Source organism: Schistocerca serialis, chromosome 5, assembly GCF_023864345.2.
Source record: "Schistocerca serialis cubense isolate TAMUIC-IGC-003099 chromosome 5, iqSchSeri2.2, whole genome shotgun sequence".
Taxonomy (NCBI): Eukaryota; Metazoa; Arthropoda; class Insecta; order Orthoptera; family Acrididae; genus Schistocerca; species Schistocerca serialis.
In genome coordinates, this window is record NC_064642.1 from 675,344,381 (window position 1) to 675,365,988 (window position 21,608).

At 42.6% G+C, this 21,608-nt stretch overlaps 1 protein-coding gene across 1 annotated transcript in view; it reads left to right on the forward strand.

Annotated features, from left to right (window-relative positions):
• Positions 1 to 10,559, forward strand: part of LOC126481612 (uncharacterized) — a 72,990-nt gene extending 62,431 nt beyond the window's left edge. The window contains exon 2 of the mRNA XM_050105490.1: positions 6,446 to 10,559. Coding sequence (XP_049961447.1) covers positions 6,446 to 9,715 — 3,270 coding nt within the window. The 3' untranslated portion in view covers positions 9,716 to 10,559. The remainder of the gene's footprint in view (positions 1 to 6,445) is intronic.
• Positions 10,560 to 21,608: the final 11,049 nt, after the last annotated feature.

Here is a 21,608-nt window from a genome sequence, read left to right on the forward strand (position 1 = left end):
CCAGGGACTCTTATCATTGATACGCTCTCACCCTGAATTTTAATTCAACACCTGAACGTTTGTTTCCGTCATTTCTTCTTCGATTTCATTGTGAATGCCCTCTCCCGGTTCTGTTACATTTTGTACCTTACTCATACTTCTCTATTACTTATTTCTACTTTTCTGAACATCTGAAATTTTTTTACACCATTCTATTTTGACTTATAATGTTCTTCTAAGGTGACAGTCATTTTTTCTTTGCGCTGTTTCTGCTACGATGCGTGTCGGAAACCGTTTTGTTCCGAGGAGCCGAATATTGTGTCCTCTCTTCTAAAGATAAAAGGGTGGAATGTGGAGAAAAGGATCTGTTGCCCTAGGAATCTGGACCGGGAAGCAAAAGATTAGTTGGCACATGTGTACTTTAAATAAAATCTAATCAAATCGTAGATGAAGAGCTGCTACACTTAACTGATTGGCTATTCATTCCAACCGGTGTTTAAATACAGCTTTTAAAACTATTACTGTATAAAATTGAATGATAAGTCAAATAGTCCACTGTAGTTGTGATTATGTAAGTCCATTAAAGACCCACACAAGGGGCTCCGCAGCTTTTAAGTTGCGTCTTCTTGTGTATATTAATGCTATATCATATGGCGTAGTGAGCTTTTACAAGATGCAGCATAGTAACAGTTGGAGTAGCTATACAAAATTCTCAGCGTTACTCAATTGACGAAGATCATCATCAACTGCGAATGTCCAGTCTGTATTAACACCACGAATCGTCATCACTTTGAATGTTTCTGACGGTTTCTTTCGGCCTAAGGCAATCAACAGGCGTTGTATGTTGCTTGACACAGGCCGACAGGAACATATTTTAACTGGTAAAGTGATGAAAGCTGCTGATTAATATAAGCGGGACATTCATCATTGATGATGGTTTTTATCAACTGAGCAGGACTGTGAACTTTGCCTAGCCACGCCAATTGTTACTCTGCGGCAGTCCGTAACAACACCGTATACCATATGACATAGCATTTATGTACACGAGAAGATGCAACTTAAATTTGCGAAATCGCTTGTATGGGACTCTAATAGACTTAAATAAATACAGCTACAGCGGACTATTGGACTTATCGTTCAGTTTTATATTTTAATACTTTTAAGACCCGTATTTAAATACCTGCTTTATGTATCAATTGTCAATCAGTTAGCCGGACGAAGTGGCCGTGCGGTTAAAGGCGCTGCAGTCTGGAACCGCAAGACCGCTACGGTCGCAGGTTCGAATCCTGCCTCGGGCATGGATGTTTGTGATGTCCTTAGGTTAGTTAGGTTTAACTAGTTCTAAGTTCTAGGGGACTAATGACCTCAGCAGTTGAGTCCCATAGTGCTCAGAGCCATTTGAACCATTTTGTCAATCAGTTACACATAACTATTGTAGCTATGGCTGCCCCAGTTTTAAAATTGTATGTAACTGCTGCACTGTTGACAACTTGTGGCAGCCGTGTATGGCTATAAGCAGAGGACTGACACACGCGAGCGTGTATTTTCATTGACTGTTTCCCGGTAGAGCCAGCTATCAACAACTTGGCGGAATGTTCGGCACCAACCAGGAACAGGGAACTAATCTGGAACTAGAAGAAAGTGCCCCGGTTACCGCCGCTTATAACGCCGTGCTGGCTGTCTTCATTGGTCGGCGACCTGTAGATTCTTTATTTGTCACGTCATGCTATTCGTGGTGATATTCAAAGCGCAGCTAGCGGTGTTTGCAGGAATCTTCATCGAGGCGCCGGCTCCAGCAGTGTCGATAAGCTGCGATACTAAAGTATCCACTACAGCAGGGCTCACAGTGAATCAATGCTGTTAGACATTACCGAGGTTAATGTTCTCATCCTCTCCGAACTTTCAGATACCTTCGTTGCTCTGTTGGGTAGCGTTTGGCAGTCTGTTCAGAACAGCATATGAGAAAATGCTTCTTGTCTTGTATAACAAGAAACTGTCAGTCCCTGTTTAACCTGAGAGTCTTTGATCGAGGTACTCTACCGTTGTTCACGTGCCCCCGTTTCTCCACAGTCCCATCAGCCACTGCTTCGTGCTTTGAATGTAAGGAGATAATTTGGGTAAGATCCGCATCCCGTCAGCAAGGTGTCTCATTTTCGAATGCAACAGGAACTAGTGAGACCGACTGCAACTGGAGTTGCTCCAACAGAATCCTGTGCACAGATCTGTAGCAGTGATCGACATGTTCTGTTTGCCTAACGCTGGTTTCTTTGAGACGGGTGTTACGATTAATCAAGGATAACCTCCAGTTGGGAAACTGGGCCAAAATTAGTTGGTTACTGCCGAGTTCCAATTTACAATTTCTTTATTGATTACTTCAACCATTAAAAGTCATTTCTTTATAACTTAACCAGGAACAGATCCCAAAAAGCTAGTAGGCATGAGTGCCTTTTCAAAAAAATTTAGTTTACAGATAACGGCCAAGCCATTTTACTTAAAACAGACTTTGATAAAGCATTTAATAACAAAATTAAAACTTTCCAAGTAATGAAACAAAAAAAAACACCAATTTGCATACAATTTCACTATCGAACATGTAGGGAGCCAACTTCTTTTAAACTTTGGCATAACAAGATATTAAATTACAAGGGCTCGCTAATAGGGAGGCAGAACTATCAAAGGATGTCAAGTAGATTAAAACAATCAAAGTAAAGATACAGCCATTCATCTTTTACAATAACTATCAATTTTAAAGCCACGTAATTTTAAAAACCCGCCAATGAAAGGCAAACTTAACCCTTTTAAACAGTGGCCAAAAACAATCAGAGTAAAATACAACCGTTTACCATTTTACAATAACTAGCAACTTTAATATCATGTCCTGCCACGATAGTGTCCTGGGATAGAAATAATTAACCGACCGGGTGTAAGGGCGGCCACAATTGTCTCCCGAAGGATGCTCAGGCTACAAGCAGACTAACAGACTCACAACGCCTCACATTCAGCAATCACATCGACCTCACGCGAGGCCAGGGGAGGAGGAGGAATCAAATCAGGAACCATAATCCCTGCCCAAAAATACACTTCCTCCCAGGCAGTACTAACAACGGCAATAGGGACAGGAAATCCGAACGCAGGAGGCCACAAGGCAGAAAAGACGCTGGTTGCACAAACCAAAATTCTTCAATTAACATCTAAACCTTTAACCAACTTAACTTGCAGTTTATCAGAGAAACAGCGGGTGAACTCCGACGCAAAGGCTCGTCACACCCGATTGTGTACACGTCGCCAGCGTACCTAACTGGGCAGTCACGCAGCCACGCGCTCTGTCACCGAAGCCCTCGTCTTCTCTGCACCGACGGCGGCGAAATACCACTCCTCAGGTTAGGCGAGTTCCTAGTCCATCATTCCCGTCTCCAGACGGAAAATTTAAAGACATCCGTTGCCGCTCCCACCAAGTAGTGACTCAGAACCACAGCCGTGGCCCCCGGGTGCTCACAGCAAGAGCTTACAGCCTTGTCCCGTCGTCCCACTCGTCTCGCACCACCAGGATAGACCACTCGGCTTCTCGGAACAAGAGCCAACTTTCTACCGACACGCCACGCCGCGGTCTCGTCGTACGACATTCTCTCATTCCCGATTTTAAAAACCGACCGACCGACTCGTCACCGCTAGGCAACCAACCGGCCATCCCCTAAAGATCTTATTCCCTTAAACAAGGCTAACAGGAAGCAACGACTCGAAGATCGATAAGACCAGACACGCCGCCAGAGGAGAATCTCAACGGAATCGTACGCAGCATAACGATAAATATGAAAGAATCAATTAACGATGGAATGGAAGGACTCAGAACAATCTTTACAGCGCAATATATGTTGAGAGCCGACACAAGGCTCATTCTTATTTGCCTACGGAGTAACCTCAGTGACAGCCTATTTCCATGGACGTCAGCACCGTCCGCCTTGGAAGGGCTAGCCAGATGCGCAGAAGGGCGACAAGCAGCAGACGTGCCTCGGCACCGTTCGCCGCGCTTTGTTGCTACGCCGTGTATCGCTTACTGCTTGCTGAAGCCGGACCCCCGCCGTGACGCTACATCCATGCGCCGCATCGCGAGGCTCTTACGCTCTCTCGAATAAGTAAAGGAGTAAAGTAGATTTTCGGTTTAATGTCCTGTTGACGGAGAGGTTATTGGAGAATGAGCTCGACAAATTAACAGAAGAATATCGGCTTTAGAAGGAAACATCCCGGAATTCACGTTAAGCGATTTGGTGAAACTTAAATCAGGACAGGACCCCAATACGAGTCCACTGGTTTACGACTACCCTATCTTACTCACTGACTGAATATCCGTCGATGCTTTCTGTTAATTATACAACGAGCACGCGGATTTTCACTCTTTCAAACTAAATACATTGCTAGGAGAGGCACAAAACTGTATCACCTGGTTATACTGATCAGTAGTACCCTTTCAATATCGCAGCAATGTAGACAACAAATGAACGAAAGTCGTAAAAATGATAGAATATAACCATTTGTGTACCTACAGCATGTGTAAAACCCAAGATCTGTTTGACTAATTGAACGTCAACTTTTTTCTCCTGAACGGTTGGGTCTATTTCGTTAAGCTTTCCAGCATCTTATAGTAAAATTATTCCAAGAAATTTGAGGCTGTAGGTAATGAACAAATCTCCGTTGTTAGAAAGAGACGCTGCTGCATTTATTGAAAATTAACGATTCTCTCAATGTCCTAAATCCTTCGCGAATAACTCAAGGATCTGTATGCACAGGTTGAGCCCGAACTGCACCGACAAAATCTCTCTCGTTGATAAGGGTATTTTAATATTTTGGTGTATATGGAAGCTTGGTCTCCCGAGGCATGTTGCAGATTAATAGCATTTCATTTTATTTCTAAATCCCATTTATATTTGTATCGGTATTGCATTGAAAATAACTCTAAGGTGTGCGTGTGTGTGTGTGTGTGTGTGTGTGTGTTTATGTGTGTGTGTGAAACATAGGCAGAAGAAGATCGTGTAAATGAGAGTGAGGAAGAGTAAGAGAGAAGTTGTGGGAGTTAAAGCGACTGTTAGTCTGTGATTGAGTGAGGGAGAGAGAGTGAGTCAACGAATTTGTGAATTTGAGCCAGTTCATGTGTTTGCAAGAAAAATTTCTATTTATTCGAGTGCTTCAAGTACAATCATATTGCAACATATTTCAGTCTCAAGCGTTCTCCTCCGAATGTGAAAATATTTTGTGCACACCGACCCACAAAGCGAGAAATGATCATTGTAATAAAATAACAGAAATCAGAGCTCAGACGGAGAGATTTGTGTATTCGTATTTTCCTTCACTGTTAGAGAGTGGAACGGCAAAGAAATAGTGTGAAGCTGGTTCTATGACCCTTCTGCTATGGACTTAAGTATAAATTGCCGAGTAGTCATGTAGATGTAGATATGGTTTAGATAATATGACCCTATCCGTGGGTGCACCTTTTACAATAGCAGGTCAGCACCACCACCATCATTATACTTCATAAATGTACGTCACAAACACGATATATGGCGCCTCATATAGCGCATACTCGTGAGAGACGTCAGACACATTTTCTCTAGTGTTTCAGCAGATATTTGCAACATAGTATATCCTCTTGGTAGCTGGTCTCAGCCCAAACAAACACTCCTCATCCTCTATTTCCTGCGACACCCAGTCCCAATGGAAAGCATCAGATTGCGTCCCAGTACAAACAAAAAGGTTAATTTTACGTGTCAATTCCATACATCAGTCCTACATTAGTCAGTGGTGCTATTCGTTTTATCAATATGTCAACATGGACAGCGACTCGCATGTCACCTTGGCCTGACTGCTATCACTATGCACTAGCGCTACTCATTCGCTGCTGGTGGACTTATTATTCGTCTCGTATCTGTTATACGTATCGACAAAACCAATATCGCAGTAGATTAATGTGAGACCGCTCTACCGAATGGACATGTAGTATTCCATTTAAAAATAATTTTGTTTGTAATGGGGAACACACCTACACTTTCTGTTGTCACTGGGAGCCGAATTAAAGGTGTGATGATCAGCATTTCTTTGGGCCGACGCAGTTTACACATTGCATAAATGAAACTGCAGATACCTGATGAAACACCAGAAAAAATGCGTCTGGCGATTGTTAGGAGAGTATCCTTTATAATCGTTATAATATTAATTATCACAGCTACCGCTCTTCCAGCAGTGGGATACATATACAAAAAGTTTATCAGTCAATGTACTGTATAAGACATATATATGCAGAAATCTGTTTCTTCAGTAAAACTTTTCTGGCTATTAGAGCGCATACTCATAGCGTTACAACAGTAGCTGAAACGTTGACTTATACAGCAACATGAGGATGCTGTCGATCATCAAAAGACACTGGCTGCATATGCCAACCCACATTGTTTCTCATGGGTGTCTACTTCTTTTCCAGGTGGCCGTGCTATTGGCGACTTTAGTGGCAGGAAGCCAGTGTGTGGTGTCGACAGCTCCAGGAGCGACGCAGTCTGACACAGCAACGACCACTGCTCCAGCTGCCCCAGTCGCTGAAGACAGATCCGGCGCTGCCGGAACGCAGACACCCTCAAATGGTGCGGACAGACGCGAGCTGACGCTGGGGCTGTCTGGCAGCTGCTGCGGCTCTGGCCCGCAGCTCAGCAACTCCTACGGTCCGCCGCCCCCGTCTGGGCCTCCTTTGCCTCGTCCAGTGTATGGGCCTCCGCCCCCAGGACAGCAACAGCAGCCAGCCATCATATACGCGCCACCTCCACCAGAGCCGCCACCACCACCGCCACCGTCGGGCTCTTACGGACCACCACCTTTTAAGCTACCACAAGGCGGCCCACCTAGAGGTCACCACCACAAACAATTCTTTCCGCGACCACATTACGGTCCACCACACCCGCCACGTCCTAGGCCAGTGTATGGGCCACCGAAGTCACCTAGACCAGTATATGGGCCTCCACCACCAACCAAACAGTATGGACCACCACCATTCGGTCTGAGGCCACCTGCTCCACCCCTTGGACCACTAAAGCTCACCTACGGGACTCCATCGAAACCACCAAGTTTCTTGTCTAGCTCCCCTCCTAAACCGGTCTATGGAGTCCCTACACCAACCTATGGTGTTCCACAAATTTCTATATCTCCCCCTCCAGCACCTAGCAGCACATACGGAGCTCCATTCCATCATTCTGGAGGCGGTGGGGCACCTCCTACACCACCAGTGATCAAGTACGATGGCTGGCAGCCAATGCTGGGCGTTTCACACAAACCGAGTGACACTTATGGTCCACCAACAGGTGGAATTTCTCCGCCGCCGCCACCTACACCCAGTGTAGCCTATGGAACTCCACTGTCAAGCGGAACTGGCTTTAGCTTCAGCGGAAACTCGGGAGTATCAGGAAATGGTGCCAGTCTTCTCCTCGCAGAGCTGTATGGAATTCCTCCGAGTGGGGGAGGTACTGGTTCGGGTGGAGGTTTATTTGGCGGTGGGTCCTTTGGCAGCTCTTTAAGTACCACATACGGTGTTCCTAGTCTCAATCTTGGCGCTCCACCACCACAAGCACCACCAAGTAGTGACTATGGAACTCCACTGCCACCAGCTACAGTCACTGTTATAACATCTTCTACTGATGGTGGGTATGGTGGCTCTCCTCCTCCACCACCACCTCCATCACTGTCCAGCCCTGACTATGGCCCACCACCAAGTGGTGGAGATGTTCAGTTGCCATCACTGCCAAACGGTAATGACATTGTGCAGGCAGGTCCTATACCTACAGCTCCTAGTAACGAATATGGAGCACCACTACCTCCTGCCGGTTTGACTGCTCCAGCTCTAAATATAGATCAAGGCATCAGTGATGCAGTGGGTGCTACAATTGAATCAGGACATAGTGATGCAGGGGCAACACATACTTTACAGCCTGACACTGCTCAACTTGGTGTGCCACTGAGTAATGGACATGACGAAATACACTCTCCATCACCTGCTGTTTCTGTTACAATCACCAAGAGTCAGAGCATTGAGCTGAAACCGCTAGGGAAGAAAGTCACTCCAAAGGAACCTGTTAAATTTAGAGAACCTGTACCCCCTGGACTGCTGTCTTCAATTGCGGAGACAGTGAGACTGAAGGAAACATTCGGCACTGATGTACATGGCAATAAAGGACCAACATACTTGCCACCACCTATCCCAGATCCTGCAGAGACCAATCAGAACGATCCTTCAAGACCACCAGTCGTTTATGGCTCTCCAGAACCGGCACCGTTTCGACCTCCTCCTCCACCAGATGATTCAGCTTCTTCGAACACTTTCCTTGTTCCACCTCCCAACGTTTACCGCCCTCCACTGGCAGCCACGAGCTATTCCAGCATTACTTCCGGAGATTTTGGCTTTGGGAGCTCCTCTCTCACTGCTGGTTATGGGGTACCACCTCCACAGCCTTTGTATCCTCCATCAACAGTATATGGGGTCCCCAACTTTGGAGGTGGCAGTGTCTCATTTTCTGCTGGTAATCTCGACAATTCGGGAGCTTTGAGTCACACAGTGTCTAACGTCTATGGTGCTCCTAATGGTGGTGGCCACAGCTGCACTGACACAGGCTTCATCCCTTCGAGTGGGTTTGGTACATCAGTGGCCGGTGATTCATCTGGACAAGGCGAGATAATTCATGGTACCGTGCCCAGTGGTGAATATGATCCGCCGCCACCGACTATATCTTCAAATTACGGTGCCCCCTCAGCTCCATCTTCCAATTATGGGCCCCCACTATCTCAATTTAGCCAAAGCTATGTTTCCTCTTCAGGTCCCTCCGCGCCATCCACATTGTATGGTGCTCCTTCAGCACAAGTAGTGTCTGTTAGTTACGGCAGTCCGGATCCTAGGGGTGTTTCTGGAAGCCTGTCAGCCCAGTCTTCTGGAGGAAATGATGTGTCTGCCGAGACACTGCCAGTGTCAGCCACTGGAGGCGACAATGGTGGCGCCCTGTCTTTACCAGAAGCCCAAGCACTTACTGCATTAGGGACATCGGCCAGCAACTCGCAAGATTTCACAGTTCAGGGTGCACACGGAAGCTACAAACTGCATATTCAAGCAGCCCCTGGCGTGGGTGAAGACGGCTCCAACGCAAACATACCCCACGCGGCGGTACTCTCAAACGGCCTACTACAGGATATCCTGAACGCCATCGAGCAACAGCAGCCGTCATCCTCCTATGGGTCTGATCTGCAGCAGGAATCGTCAGCCAGGGTAGACGTATCAGCGAGACCCGAGCCAAATTCCGTGCTCACTGCATCTCCATCCACCAAGGACGGGAACTACACTAAACACACGAGAAATTCTACGGCAACAACGAACTCCACGGCGTCTTCTGCGAGATCACCTGCTCCTAGTGACATTCAGTCAGCATTCCCATTCTCTGTGGCTGAGCACGGCATAGCGTTGTTTTTCAATCGTACTGGGAAAGCTCTGAACGACGTAACACCAGAGCGGAGCAACAACACATCAACGCAGCTACCTGAACACGATGTGAAACTGGCGGACGATGTAGGGACGTACGTATCATTCAGTGGTCCTCACGCCAATTACAAATATGGCGACACGTCTGGTTCCCAGGAAGATACGTCGCGCGCAGACACCAGAACTGCTCAGTCATCGCAGGAGTCTCGGACAAGTTCTTCACCGGTAGAGAAGAAAGAATAACTCTGCGACACGAGGCATGCAGAACCATTGAAGCTGACGCTGTTATTGCCCTTCGACAAAATTTCTGTGGACAATGGGCGTTAATTCGTCTATGCCGTTCAAAAGTCATCCGCATAATGTATTTATTCCACAGAATTTCAGCTGTAGCAATGCGAATGTAGCGCCTGAGTTGTTATTTAGTACGGTAAGCATAATTTATTAATTTTGTACTTGCGACATTAAAGTTGCGGTCGGAGAGTGCGCTTGTTCGTTTTAAAACAGTGTGAATGTCACGACTTTCTTTCCTTGAGTCCCATTTGTGGGGCTGTGGTCATGAGAGGACAGCAGCGGTTTTTTTGTACTTGAAATGAATCCTTCAACACAGCCCCAGTTTTTCTTTCCATGAATCACTGCTAAATACTTCGCTGCAGAGAACTGCACGACCTTTTTATGTGAAAAGACGATAGAGACATTGCGCTGGGTTATAAACTTGGAGACGATGTCGGTCGGATTCTAAAATACTTTACTGGTGCTGCCACGTAACACAGGAAGTGTTCAAGTTTTTCACGATTTATTTAGCTTCTTTACTATAAACTACCTAACGGATTCCTACTAGTGGGAAAACTGTACGTGTGTCCCTAGAACGTGTCTGTTCCGTTCCTTCATAAGGCACAAGGTGTGTTTGTGCGATGAGTGCGGCATTATGTTTCCTGTTTGATCTGTCAACACGATCAATGTAGTTAGAGAAATTACTACTTTAGGTAAGAACGTGAAAGACAATTTTGTGCCAATATACACTTCAGCGACTGCTCAACCTCATTCTACTATGTTGTTAATGTGCATTTTTATACTGTATTGTATTATATTGTACAACAAACGAATGATTGTGTAAATACATCTTTTTATACGTTTTAATTTTATTTAATCGAGCTTTAACGCCTTTTATTACCTCATTATCTAATTCAAAACTATGATATGCAAATATTTCACTTTTTGTGCAAATAATCGTTACTGATCCTGTAAAGCATCAAAGACAGAGAGCTATGCAGGACTTGCACATAAATCTTTACAGCGTTACCCACCGATATATTCTTTCATTTGCCTTAGGTGACCTTTTGAAATACTTGAGATTTTGCTAAAACTTCCTGTAAAAGGAACAATGAATGGCTTTGTACTTACAAACACAGAAACTTCTTAGGCTGTTGGTGTCATTGATGTGAAACGAAAAAGTGGTTTTCTTCTCAAAATAATCAACTCAAACGTCACGTTGACTTTAATGTTTTGTTAATATTGACATACGTCTGACATATGTTTCACATCTCGAAGTATCAGTTAATTTACTGTCACCAGCAACGTTCTATTTTACTTCCACTATGCATTTCAGATTTTTGAGCCTCCATCAGCAGGCTCATTTCGGTGAGTAATAAGACAAGTGTGTGTTTTATGTACGTTTTTAGGGGAATCTGTACCAGTGTCTAATAGCAGATTAAAAATAAAACACTATTTTAGGACATGGCTCAAAGTTTTATGGAGGTCTTCGGTTGCATTGATGAAAGTAATGACATCACAAATACTTTCAGTAGCCACAGGCTCGACATAAAACACACCTTGTCAATAATGATGTAAGCACAGATGTCAACTAGAAGCTATAAGTACAAAGAACAAATAAAACGATGGTGTTGCCACAGTGAGAAAAAACAGAACAGTATTTTAGTACAAGTCTCAAAGTATTGTGGAGGTCTATGGTTGAAACGATGAATTCGTATAAGCTATTTAGCAGACAACCTAAGCAGCCCTCTTACATTGTTTGCGGATGATGCTGTCATTTTCCATGTAGTAAAGTCATCAGAAGACGAAAACCAGCTGCAGAATTATTTAGAGAAGACGTCTATATGGTACAAAAAGTGGCAATTGACTAAGTAATGACAGGTGTAAGATCACCCACGTGAGTACTAAAAGAAATCCATTAAATACTGATTACACGTAAATCACACAAATCTAAAGTCTGTCAATTCAACTAAATACCTAGGCTTAACCACCACGAAGAACTTCAACTCCAGCGATCTCATAGATAATGGTGTAGGGACGGCGAACCATAGACAGTTTTGTTGGCAAAACAGTAGAGAAGTAAGAAGTAGTATGAGACGGGTTCGAAGAACCCTCTGCCAGGCGATTCACTGTGAATTGCAGTGTAGTAATTTACATGCAGATTATCCGTCTGTATTCCCGTAAGTTATTTGAACACACTATACGCAGGGAGAAGCTGAGTTTTCACATGGTATGATCACTTTGTAGGGATTTGAAACTGATAATAACTTCAATAAATTTCTGGACAAGAAACATAAAGATTAAATTTAAGGAATATGTAGTTTTAGAGAACTTTTGCGAAACGAAAGCAGTTGTTACCTTTGCTCTGGATCTTTTTGTACTTCAGTGAACCCTTCTGCCATCAGAACACCGTGTTTGCTCTTTATGTCGTCTTCTATAGTATTTCAGGTGCATCGAGATCATTTTTAGTTTCCTGACTATTGCTTACTACTTGTTTTCAGTTTTCAACCTATTGTACTGCAGTCGCAAGAGATCTCTATCTGGACGATACCGCTGCAGTATTCGTGTGACATGGTTCAACGAACCATGGGACTAACACGCGATCGTAACCACGAAAAGATATGGTCAAAATAGACTCGACAGCATAACACATTCGTTCCATATCTGCATTTTTGGCAGCGTTACGGCTGAGACATTGTCTGGTCTTCTATTTTGTGTTTATAGTCTTTATTGTAATTTTACGGGCTGTTTAACTCTCCAAATACATAGTACAGTTTGTAAACCTATTTACTCCTACCAACATCCCGTTCTTTGCCTTTCTCGTCTTTTCCTTTCGCTTATTACAACTTTTCTGTTATTGATATTTTGTGTTATGAAATACACTATGTGTAATTTTTCGGGTAGATGTGTTTGCATAATAGTGCCTTTGGCCACTTCTAATTCTGTTTTTTTTTTAAGTTGCTTTTTTATTTAGGCAACGTGCTTCTGCTCCTGAGTTCGTCGACGATCATTTCATTTGATTTTAAGACTTCGACAGTGCTTCGTGTGTATTAGGTTCAAGAAATACTTTAATTTGTGGTGCGCGCAGGTACAGTGACAAAACGCTCTTCTGGGTTGCATGGGTTTGGTCTACAAATGGAATTCATATCTTTGATTGCAAGTTATTACGCTGTTCGAAGATAATATGATGCGAGATTTATATTTTATGTTCCTTAGCGCGGATTACGTTAGATTCTGATGTACATCCAGGTTATCCCGGTACCTATTATTGTTGTGCTGCATTCTTATTAGGAACCGTATTTCATGTTTTTTTTTTTTTTTTTTTTTTTTTTTTACCCTGCCACATGCATCACGACGCTTTAGAAGCGTCTAACTTTTCTCTGAAGTAACTAAATATATTTTCCTTCATACTTTCATGTCTAGATATACAGACATTGATGACTAGGAGTATAAACAGCTTTCCAAAATTATTTCGGAATAAATTTTCTGAAGGCGAATAATTTGGCCTCAGCTGTGTAAGGACAGATGTACTACGTATTGGTGACATATGAAAATTTTTGAGAGACCGTTGCTCGAATTTGTATTTCCCGTATACGGAGAGCGGTCGGTTACCTTAACCACTGGGCTATCTGTGCACGCCTTCCGGACCGAGCCAAACTTTCATATGTCACAGTGCCTTTATCCCTATATTACAAACTCCTACGTTAATAACTAAATGCTCGCATCGTACAGGGAAATGCTCGCAGGTGAATGGCTGCTTGGTGAATGAAACAATGCTGCAAGGTTGCGTAAATAAAAGTAAGGCTTATGTGTGAATTGAGTTGACATTATTTCTATGTTGTTACCTCTGTACATACTAAAGTTAATTTCGATAAAAATATCAGTAAGTATTCTCGTAATATTCAAGCGCAACGTAAAATATGACTGCGACTTAAGAGTCCCACCAGGTCCAGGGGAGCTAATTCTCAAGTTACACCGTTTTTTGATTGCTTTTCTTTGACGTTTGTAGCACTTTCAGCTTACTTGGTACCAAGTCTTCGAATTAAGCACTTGTGAAACGGTTTGAATCCACAAAATCCAGTGATATATAGCACTATATGGCATTATCATTTATTTTGAGGTATGCATATTGGGCCTGAAGACGGCATAGTGGAATGCCGAAACTGGTTGTCGTCAAAATAAAATAACATCTTAGTTACATGGCTGTTGGAAAATTTCACTGATATTGACAATTACTTAACCAGCTGACCTCCCCTGTCCATGATGGATCAACAGGCATTCTGTTGCAGTGAGTCTCTTTCACGATCTACGACAAAAGGATTTGGTGACACCAGATTTCTTACAATATAGCCGTTTACTTTACCTGATAGATGGAATGTCGATTCGTCCGAAAAGGTGAATAGCTAGGCTATTAGATTCAAACATAATTGATGGGAACCATTCAAATGGGCCCAGAATACAAGTAGTTTATTGTCCACAGTCAGACCACTTCGTGCTCACTCTTCGTCTTTGAGTACTGCACTTCAATTTCATATGGTGTTCGTGCATTGAACTTAATTTTGAGTTCACGAGAATTAAAAGATTTGCAAACAAGTTTTGCGAAGCCAATAAGCAAGACTTGTTCCATTCTTGCGTATATAAGCGTACTACCGACTCGTTTAGTTCTACACCTCTGAAGTCGTCAGATTTTTTTGGATATACGCTTTTTTACTACAGTGAAACGGTAAGTACCACGAGCAGACGCTAGACTTCAATTTCCTGCATCATAATTAATCATCGTCATCCGAGAAAAGCATCAACAACGAAAATCTTTCCTGAACTAGCGCTCTTGCTCCGTATATCATATTTGCTGCAGTACATTTACTACCCATTTGTAATTGATGTTACCAAGATGGCCACCAATATGTTGTTCTGCTTCCTTTTAAACTGCACTTTATTTGTAGTTAAACGACACAACATTTCGGAAACGCTATAAAAAATGCGCGCTCCTTATTCGTGTTCAATGAGCTTCTTCTCCGACCAACAAATATGACTATTGATTATTGTACAGCTGTCGGACTTTGTGAGCTTAGCTTCAGGTTGAAAAAAGGTAGGTATTACTTACAAGTAATGTCAATAAGCAATTAACACACCGAGAAGCAGTATTAGGATATTCTTGAATGTATACCACGATCAAGGCATGTAAGTATCACACGTTTCAGAAGAGACTCAGCAACTTACCTGGCAGGTATCATAAAATGTGACTCCTACGATACTTACAGTCTGACAGAATTACTCTGTCACTGGTAAACCGTAAAGACTTTATTCCTTTTCCCAGGACTTCAGTTTCATACAAAATTATTTCTTGGTTTCATTTACAGCTTGCTGAGTGTACAGATTCGTAGTACGTCTATCCCCTTCATGTCACCTGACTCTTAAAACTGCAATCTGATGTACGTATCAGTTAATTCTTGAAAATTTCCGGCGTAGGACTATTTCACGAAGTTTCAGAACCGTAGGTGGATGACGTCGGCTTCTTGCCCCAATTATTCAGCCATATATAAAGATTGCATCTCCACAGGACATTCCATGGATTAGTCTGCCACGGAAATCTTGACCTCGCCGAGATTCTCCTGGGATTCAATTATTACGGAATCTGTGGAAAACCGTTTGGCGGAAGGTCTTATTAATCTTAATGGCGGCTTTCATCAGGAAAAGGCGTGGGACCGGTGATTTTTTTAATACCTACAGAAAAGAAATATTTTACGACTAGACGTCTGCATCTGAACTCCGGTACTCCACATTCCGACAGGGCGCGCCTGTGGCATCACTATTACGTATGTGCCTGAGCGCCATAGATGGAGTAATATTCGAAGAAGGCGCGAAACTGGACAGAGATGGCTCATGCGGGGGCTGCCATTGTGCATTCAGCTCCGCGCCAGTTTTTGGTATAAAGTTAGCGGTATGATCTAGCAGTCTCCAGTGCAAAACACTCTCCTGAAGATGGTTGTCAGCGGAAATATCGCGACATCATCTGGCTACAAACCGAAACTTCATGGAATACGTATCAGTTGTTGATAACTTTCACTCCCCTGCTACCTTCAGAATTTCGAAGAGTGTTCGATCAACATGAAAGATAGCTCTAAAGTTTTTTTTTCTTTTTAGTCACTATCTTCTGAGTGGTTTGATGCATACCATGGTTTGATGCATACCACCACGAATTCCCCTCCTCCGACAACCTTTTCCTCTCGGAGAAGCAATTCCAACCTATGGCCTCAATTATTTGCTAGATGTATTCCAATCTATTTTACTCTACAATTTTTTCCTCTACAGCTCCCTCTGGTACCATGGAAGTTATTCCATGATATAATAACAGATTTCCTGTCATCCTGTCCCTCTTTCTTCTCAGTTTTTTCCACTTATTCCATTCGTCGACGATTTTGCGGAGAACCTCCTCATTATTTACCTTATCACTACACACAATTTTTCAACATTCTGCTGCAGCACCGCATCTCAAACGCTTCAATTCTCTTCTGTTCTGGCTTTCCCTCGGTCTATGTTTCACGATCATACAATGCTGTGCTCCAAACGCACATTCCCAGAAATTTCTTCCACAGATTAATGACTATACTTGAATCTAGCAGACTTTTCTTGGCCAGAAATGCCCTTTCTGCCAGCGCTTTTTCCGCTTCTTGCCCTCCTTGTTCCATCATGCTTTATTTTTCTGCCTGAGTAGCAGAATTCCTTAATTTCATTTTATTATCCCCAATTCTGATGTTAAGTCTATCCCTAATATCATTTCTGCTACTTATTACTTTCGTCATTCTCCTATTTACCCTCAATCAATATTCGTTAATACGCTCTCCATTCTGCTGATGTAGACCTGTAATTCCTTCCTTTACTCACGATAACAATGTCATCAGCGAAACTTTTCATTGATGCCCTTTCACTCTGGTTTTCAATGCCCCTCTTGAAGCTTTCTTATATTTTCGTCAACTTTTCTTCGACGGACATACTGAGCTGTAGGGACGAATGACTAAATCCATCAATTACACACTTACGGCCTTATTGTTCCCTATTCTTCTCAGAATTTCGAACGTCTGTCACAACTTAACAATCTCAAACGCTTTTTCCAAGTCGACAAATCCTATGAACGCGTCTTTCTTACATTATCAAACGCAACATCAGAATTGCCTCTCTGCTGCTTTTACCTTTCCTAATGCCAAAATCCTCATTTAACACACATTTTTCTTTTCCATCCTCGTGTGTATTATTCTTGTCAGTAACGTGGATGCATGAGCTATTAACCTGATTGTGTGGCAACTCTCGCACTTCTCTTGCTATTTTCCCATCTTTGGAAATGTGTGGATGATGTTTCTCCGTAAGTATGAGGGTATCCCCCGCCTCACAGCTTCTACACGCTAACCTGAATAGTCGTTTTGTTGCCAATTCTCCCAATGATTTTAGAAATTCCGCCAGAATGTTATCTGTCCCTTCCGAAATATGTTCCTTCACTCGTCGAAAGCTCTTTTAAACTCTGATTTTAATACTAGCTCCTATGTCTTCTACCCTGTTGAATCCCGTATCTTTTTTTATACACATCGGCAGAGAAGTTCTGTCCCTTCCTTCCCCCCCCCCCCCCCTCCTACAAACAAACCCCTTCAGTGTACTCTTTCCCCCTGTCTGCCATTACATTTAACAATGGGTTCCACATTGCACTCTTCATGTTACCGCCAATGCTAATTTCACCGAAGTTTGTCTTGACTTATCTATATGCTGAGTCAGTCCTTTCGACAATTATTTCTTTTTCGTTTTCTCTGCATTTTCCAGGCACCCATTTCGCCTAAGCTTCCCTCCACTTAATATTTCACTCCTAAGTGACATGTATTTTGTCTTCCTGAACTGCCCTGACAATTTTTCTAATTCCTTTTTTTCTACGGTCAATTAGAGCATTTCTTCTGTTACCCTTGATTATGTCGTACTTTCCTTCCTTGTACAGATGATTTTATTTCCAAGATCCGTTATGTCTCTTTTTAGAGACGTTCATTCCTCTTCAACTGACCTGTCCACTGAGCTATTCACTATCGCCGGCCGGAGTGGCCGTGTGGTTCTAGGCGCTACAGTCTGGAACCGCGTGACCGCTACGGTCGCAGGTTCGAATCCTGCCTCGGGCATGGATGTGTGTGATGTCCTTAGGTTAGTTAGGTTTAAGTAGTTCTAAGTTCTAGGGGACTGATGATCACAGCAGTTAAGTCCCATAGTGCTCAGAGCCATTTGAACCATTTATTCACTATCGCATTGTTTATAACCTCAGAGAACTTCAACTCTGTCTCTTCCTTCCTTAAATACCCCGCTTATTTGAGCATTGATCCTTCCCGACTTGTCATTTGAACTTCAGTCTACTCTTAATCATTACTAAATTGTGACTTGAGCCTATACCAGCCCCTGGGTATATCTTACAACCCAATATCTGATTTCGGAATCTCTTTATGACCATTATACAATATAAATGGATTCTTTCCACTGGAATCTTCCTATATCTCCCAGCCTTTTCCAAATATACATCCTCCTCTTGTGTGTCGCTTTTGCTAGTTGAAATTTATATCAGATCTCTATTAGCGTTTCTCCTCTCTTTCCTACTGCCAAGCTCATACCCTCCTGCAACCCTTCCTTCTGTTCCTTCCGCTGAAGCCGCATTCCAGTCCTCTATGACTAATAGGTTTTTATGTCCTTCTACGCACTGAATTACCTCTCAGTACTTATATACTTTATCTGTCTCTTCATCCTGTGCTTGCGACGTTGGAATGTAAACCAGAAATACAGTTGTCGGTGTCGGTTTCATGTCAATTCTGATGAGAATAACGCTATCACTGAACTGTTCGCAGTAACTAATTCTCTGCCGTACCTTTACATATACAACAAATCCAGCTCCCGCCATACCATTCACTGTGTGACAGTATCAAACGGTTACTGCTGGTGTAGTTGGTCTTTGTAACATCGTCCCAAATGAGCAAACCAGTTTCATCTTTACCCTAGGTTACCGGTAGATTAGGCATTGGGGCTATGCACGGCTCAGTTTAAGAGGATTATCTCGATGTAGTTATAGTGTCGAGTTTTGTGAGAACTATAATGACAAGTAAACTACACATATTACACGAGAAACCAATCCAAAATACTACAAGTAACACATTTAATTAACTCCTTGAAACTTTTCCCCAAATCTGAAGTACGGTGTAGTTTATTTCTCTCTTTCACAAATAACGGAATTAATTACTTTTTGCTAAGTTCCATGCATCGAGATTCCTATGTTCAATATCGCCACTCTCCTTTCACTACGTTTTGCCATCACACAGTTTACATAGATCTTACATTCACCATTTACCCTTTACACAAGCAATATAAACCTCAAAATTCGAAGAATACCGCTCATAAAATTACACTTATCTATAAACACTTACATTTATACATGCCCCATTCTACATTCACAAGGTCCAATTCTGCCACTGTTGCCCCTTATAGAATTTTTCTGTCCAGTGTGAGTATCTTCTCAATCTCACTTTTTTACATTTCTTGAATTGCTAAGATTCGAGCCCTCTCTCCTCGTTCATCAACGGACTCTCATGCTTACAGGCAAAAGTTACGATTACCGTTGGAACATCATTTTTCGTTTTGAGAGAGCACGCTCTCTTACTACATTGGCCTTGATCGTTTCCCTTATAGACCTTTTTAATTTCACGCCCCTGTAAACTTTGCTCCCTCGAAATATCATTTTTCTTTATCCATTCCTTTCACCTCCACATCTATTGTACACACAGCAACATCAGATCAACGCTCAATTTCATTATCACCATTAAACTGTTCACTAAACACTTCCTTCCACCAGGTTTCGTCTTTCCTCCCTTCAAGAATTCTTGCTACTTAACATATCTCCAGTGCCCATCAATGATGTAGTAATGACTTCAGTATTTTTCCATACCATCTCCAATCATTTGTAGAGTAGTCATTTTCTCCCTTCGCGCATCACTTATTAGTAGCATCTTCTCCTCAACAAATACTTTACCCATGATCCACTTATATATTCACCCGATCCACTTCTGAATCATTTGTAGGCTTCATATCACCTTTAAAATCCTTTCTTTCATCATCCTCTTCAGAATAGAGTACAATGAATCCTTCCTCCGAATTAACGGCATCAGTAGCTGCAACATTCTCACAATTAGTATGTATAGTTGCTTTACGTAACAGCATTCCATACGAGGAAACCAGTTGGTTTTTTATCTGCGGTAGCTCATACTTTTCGTACTTGGGCTATGCACGGCTCAGTCTAAGAAGCACAGCTCAATGTAGTCATATAGTCGTGCTGCACACGTCTAATTTCATGCTCCGCAGTCAAGTTAATAGGAATTCATGGAAGGGCTAGGCCCTAGGTTATGACATCATTTGTTATTTGCTAAGTGATTCACATTTTTAAACTATTTTTAAATAAACAACAACAGAAAAACAAATAACCTTTTAGGAATCAATCGTTCTTAAAACAGTGAGTGTAATGCTTTAAATTCAAAGAGCAAAATGGCTTAGACAATTTAACAATGATAGAAAATGTTTGAACATATATGATACCTTAAGTGTCCTAGGCTAACACAGTAGTTTCGAATTACACGGTCGCCTAAGAGATCTGAAATATTTAACGCAAAATTTTTGAAGGTCAAGTATAACAACAACTAATACAAACTTAGTAAAAATGTTTAAATAAAATTAAATGTTCCGGCTAAAAGAAAGGTTTAAAATTAGAGTCCAATATTTAACACGTTCCTTGGAAAGAGCTGACATATAAAGCACAAACAAGCGCCAGCAAACGCCCCAACTAACTGGGGAGAACAGGAAGAGCACGACAGCAAAAGGGATCAAAGTCTAAACTACGCGAACTCTGGAAAGATTTAGGCTCACGCGAGCCAGTGAAGAGAAGGCTTAGGTTGAACAGCCGTGCCATAAAACTGCTTCATACCATGACAACGGCGAATCCCTGAAGCCTGCCAGTAATATTGTGCCGAGGGTGTTCTCACCCTTGTCAAGTCGGACCAGTTACACTCATTGACTACAGGAACTGTAGCTGACTCATCAGGAAACAGCAAGGTGCTCGTAGAACGAGCATCATGCTACTAGAAGGTGCCTAACACCAACAGGTAATTAGTACGATAACACACTTTCAGCAAATAGCTGTCTGATCAAAGAGTACAGAATAATGTGTAACAACAGAGGGCAAACGACGGTTACCGGACTGAACTAAGAACTCAAAAACAATACAATTTAAGCACCGGTGAGAATCAAGAATAAATGTATTAATAGAAACAAGCTAAAAAAGCACAATTTAACTAAATTTTAAATAATTTTGAACTTCCGTTTCAGGTTCAAATCCTGGTTCTTTCAATGATGTGACGATCAGATACCAGTACAAGGCAGCCCGCTAACCCAATCAGTCTCCAAGAAGCAGGTAAGGGATCTCGTCTTACAACACTCAAGGGGCCAACACAGAAAGCTTTACTGCTCTTCGGCAGTGCATCCAGTAGACTGAAAGGTTTGACCAGATCAGAGTCGGGAACTTCATTAAAAGGACACAATCTTAAATGTTCATGACAGCACCATTAGCACCTGCGACCGCCGTTTTCACAGACGATGACAGTAACAATATTAGTCATCGTTTGGTACGGAGGAAAACTATTGAGGGAGAAGGTTCGCCACGAAGAAAATAACTCCGCTACCGGATGTATCTTAAAACCGAACAGAGAAAAATCACCACACTCGTCATACGCGGAGACCACAACTAAGTTGCTTTTCAGGAAAGCAACACAGGGTGTGTGATGGTACAAAATAAGAGTGATGTTGTTAT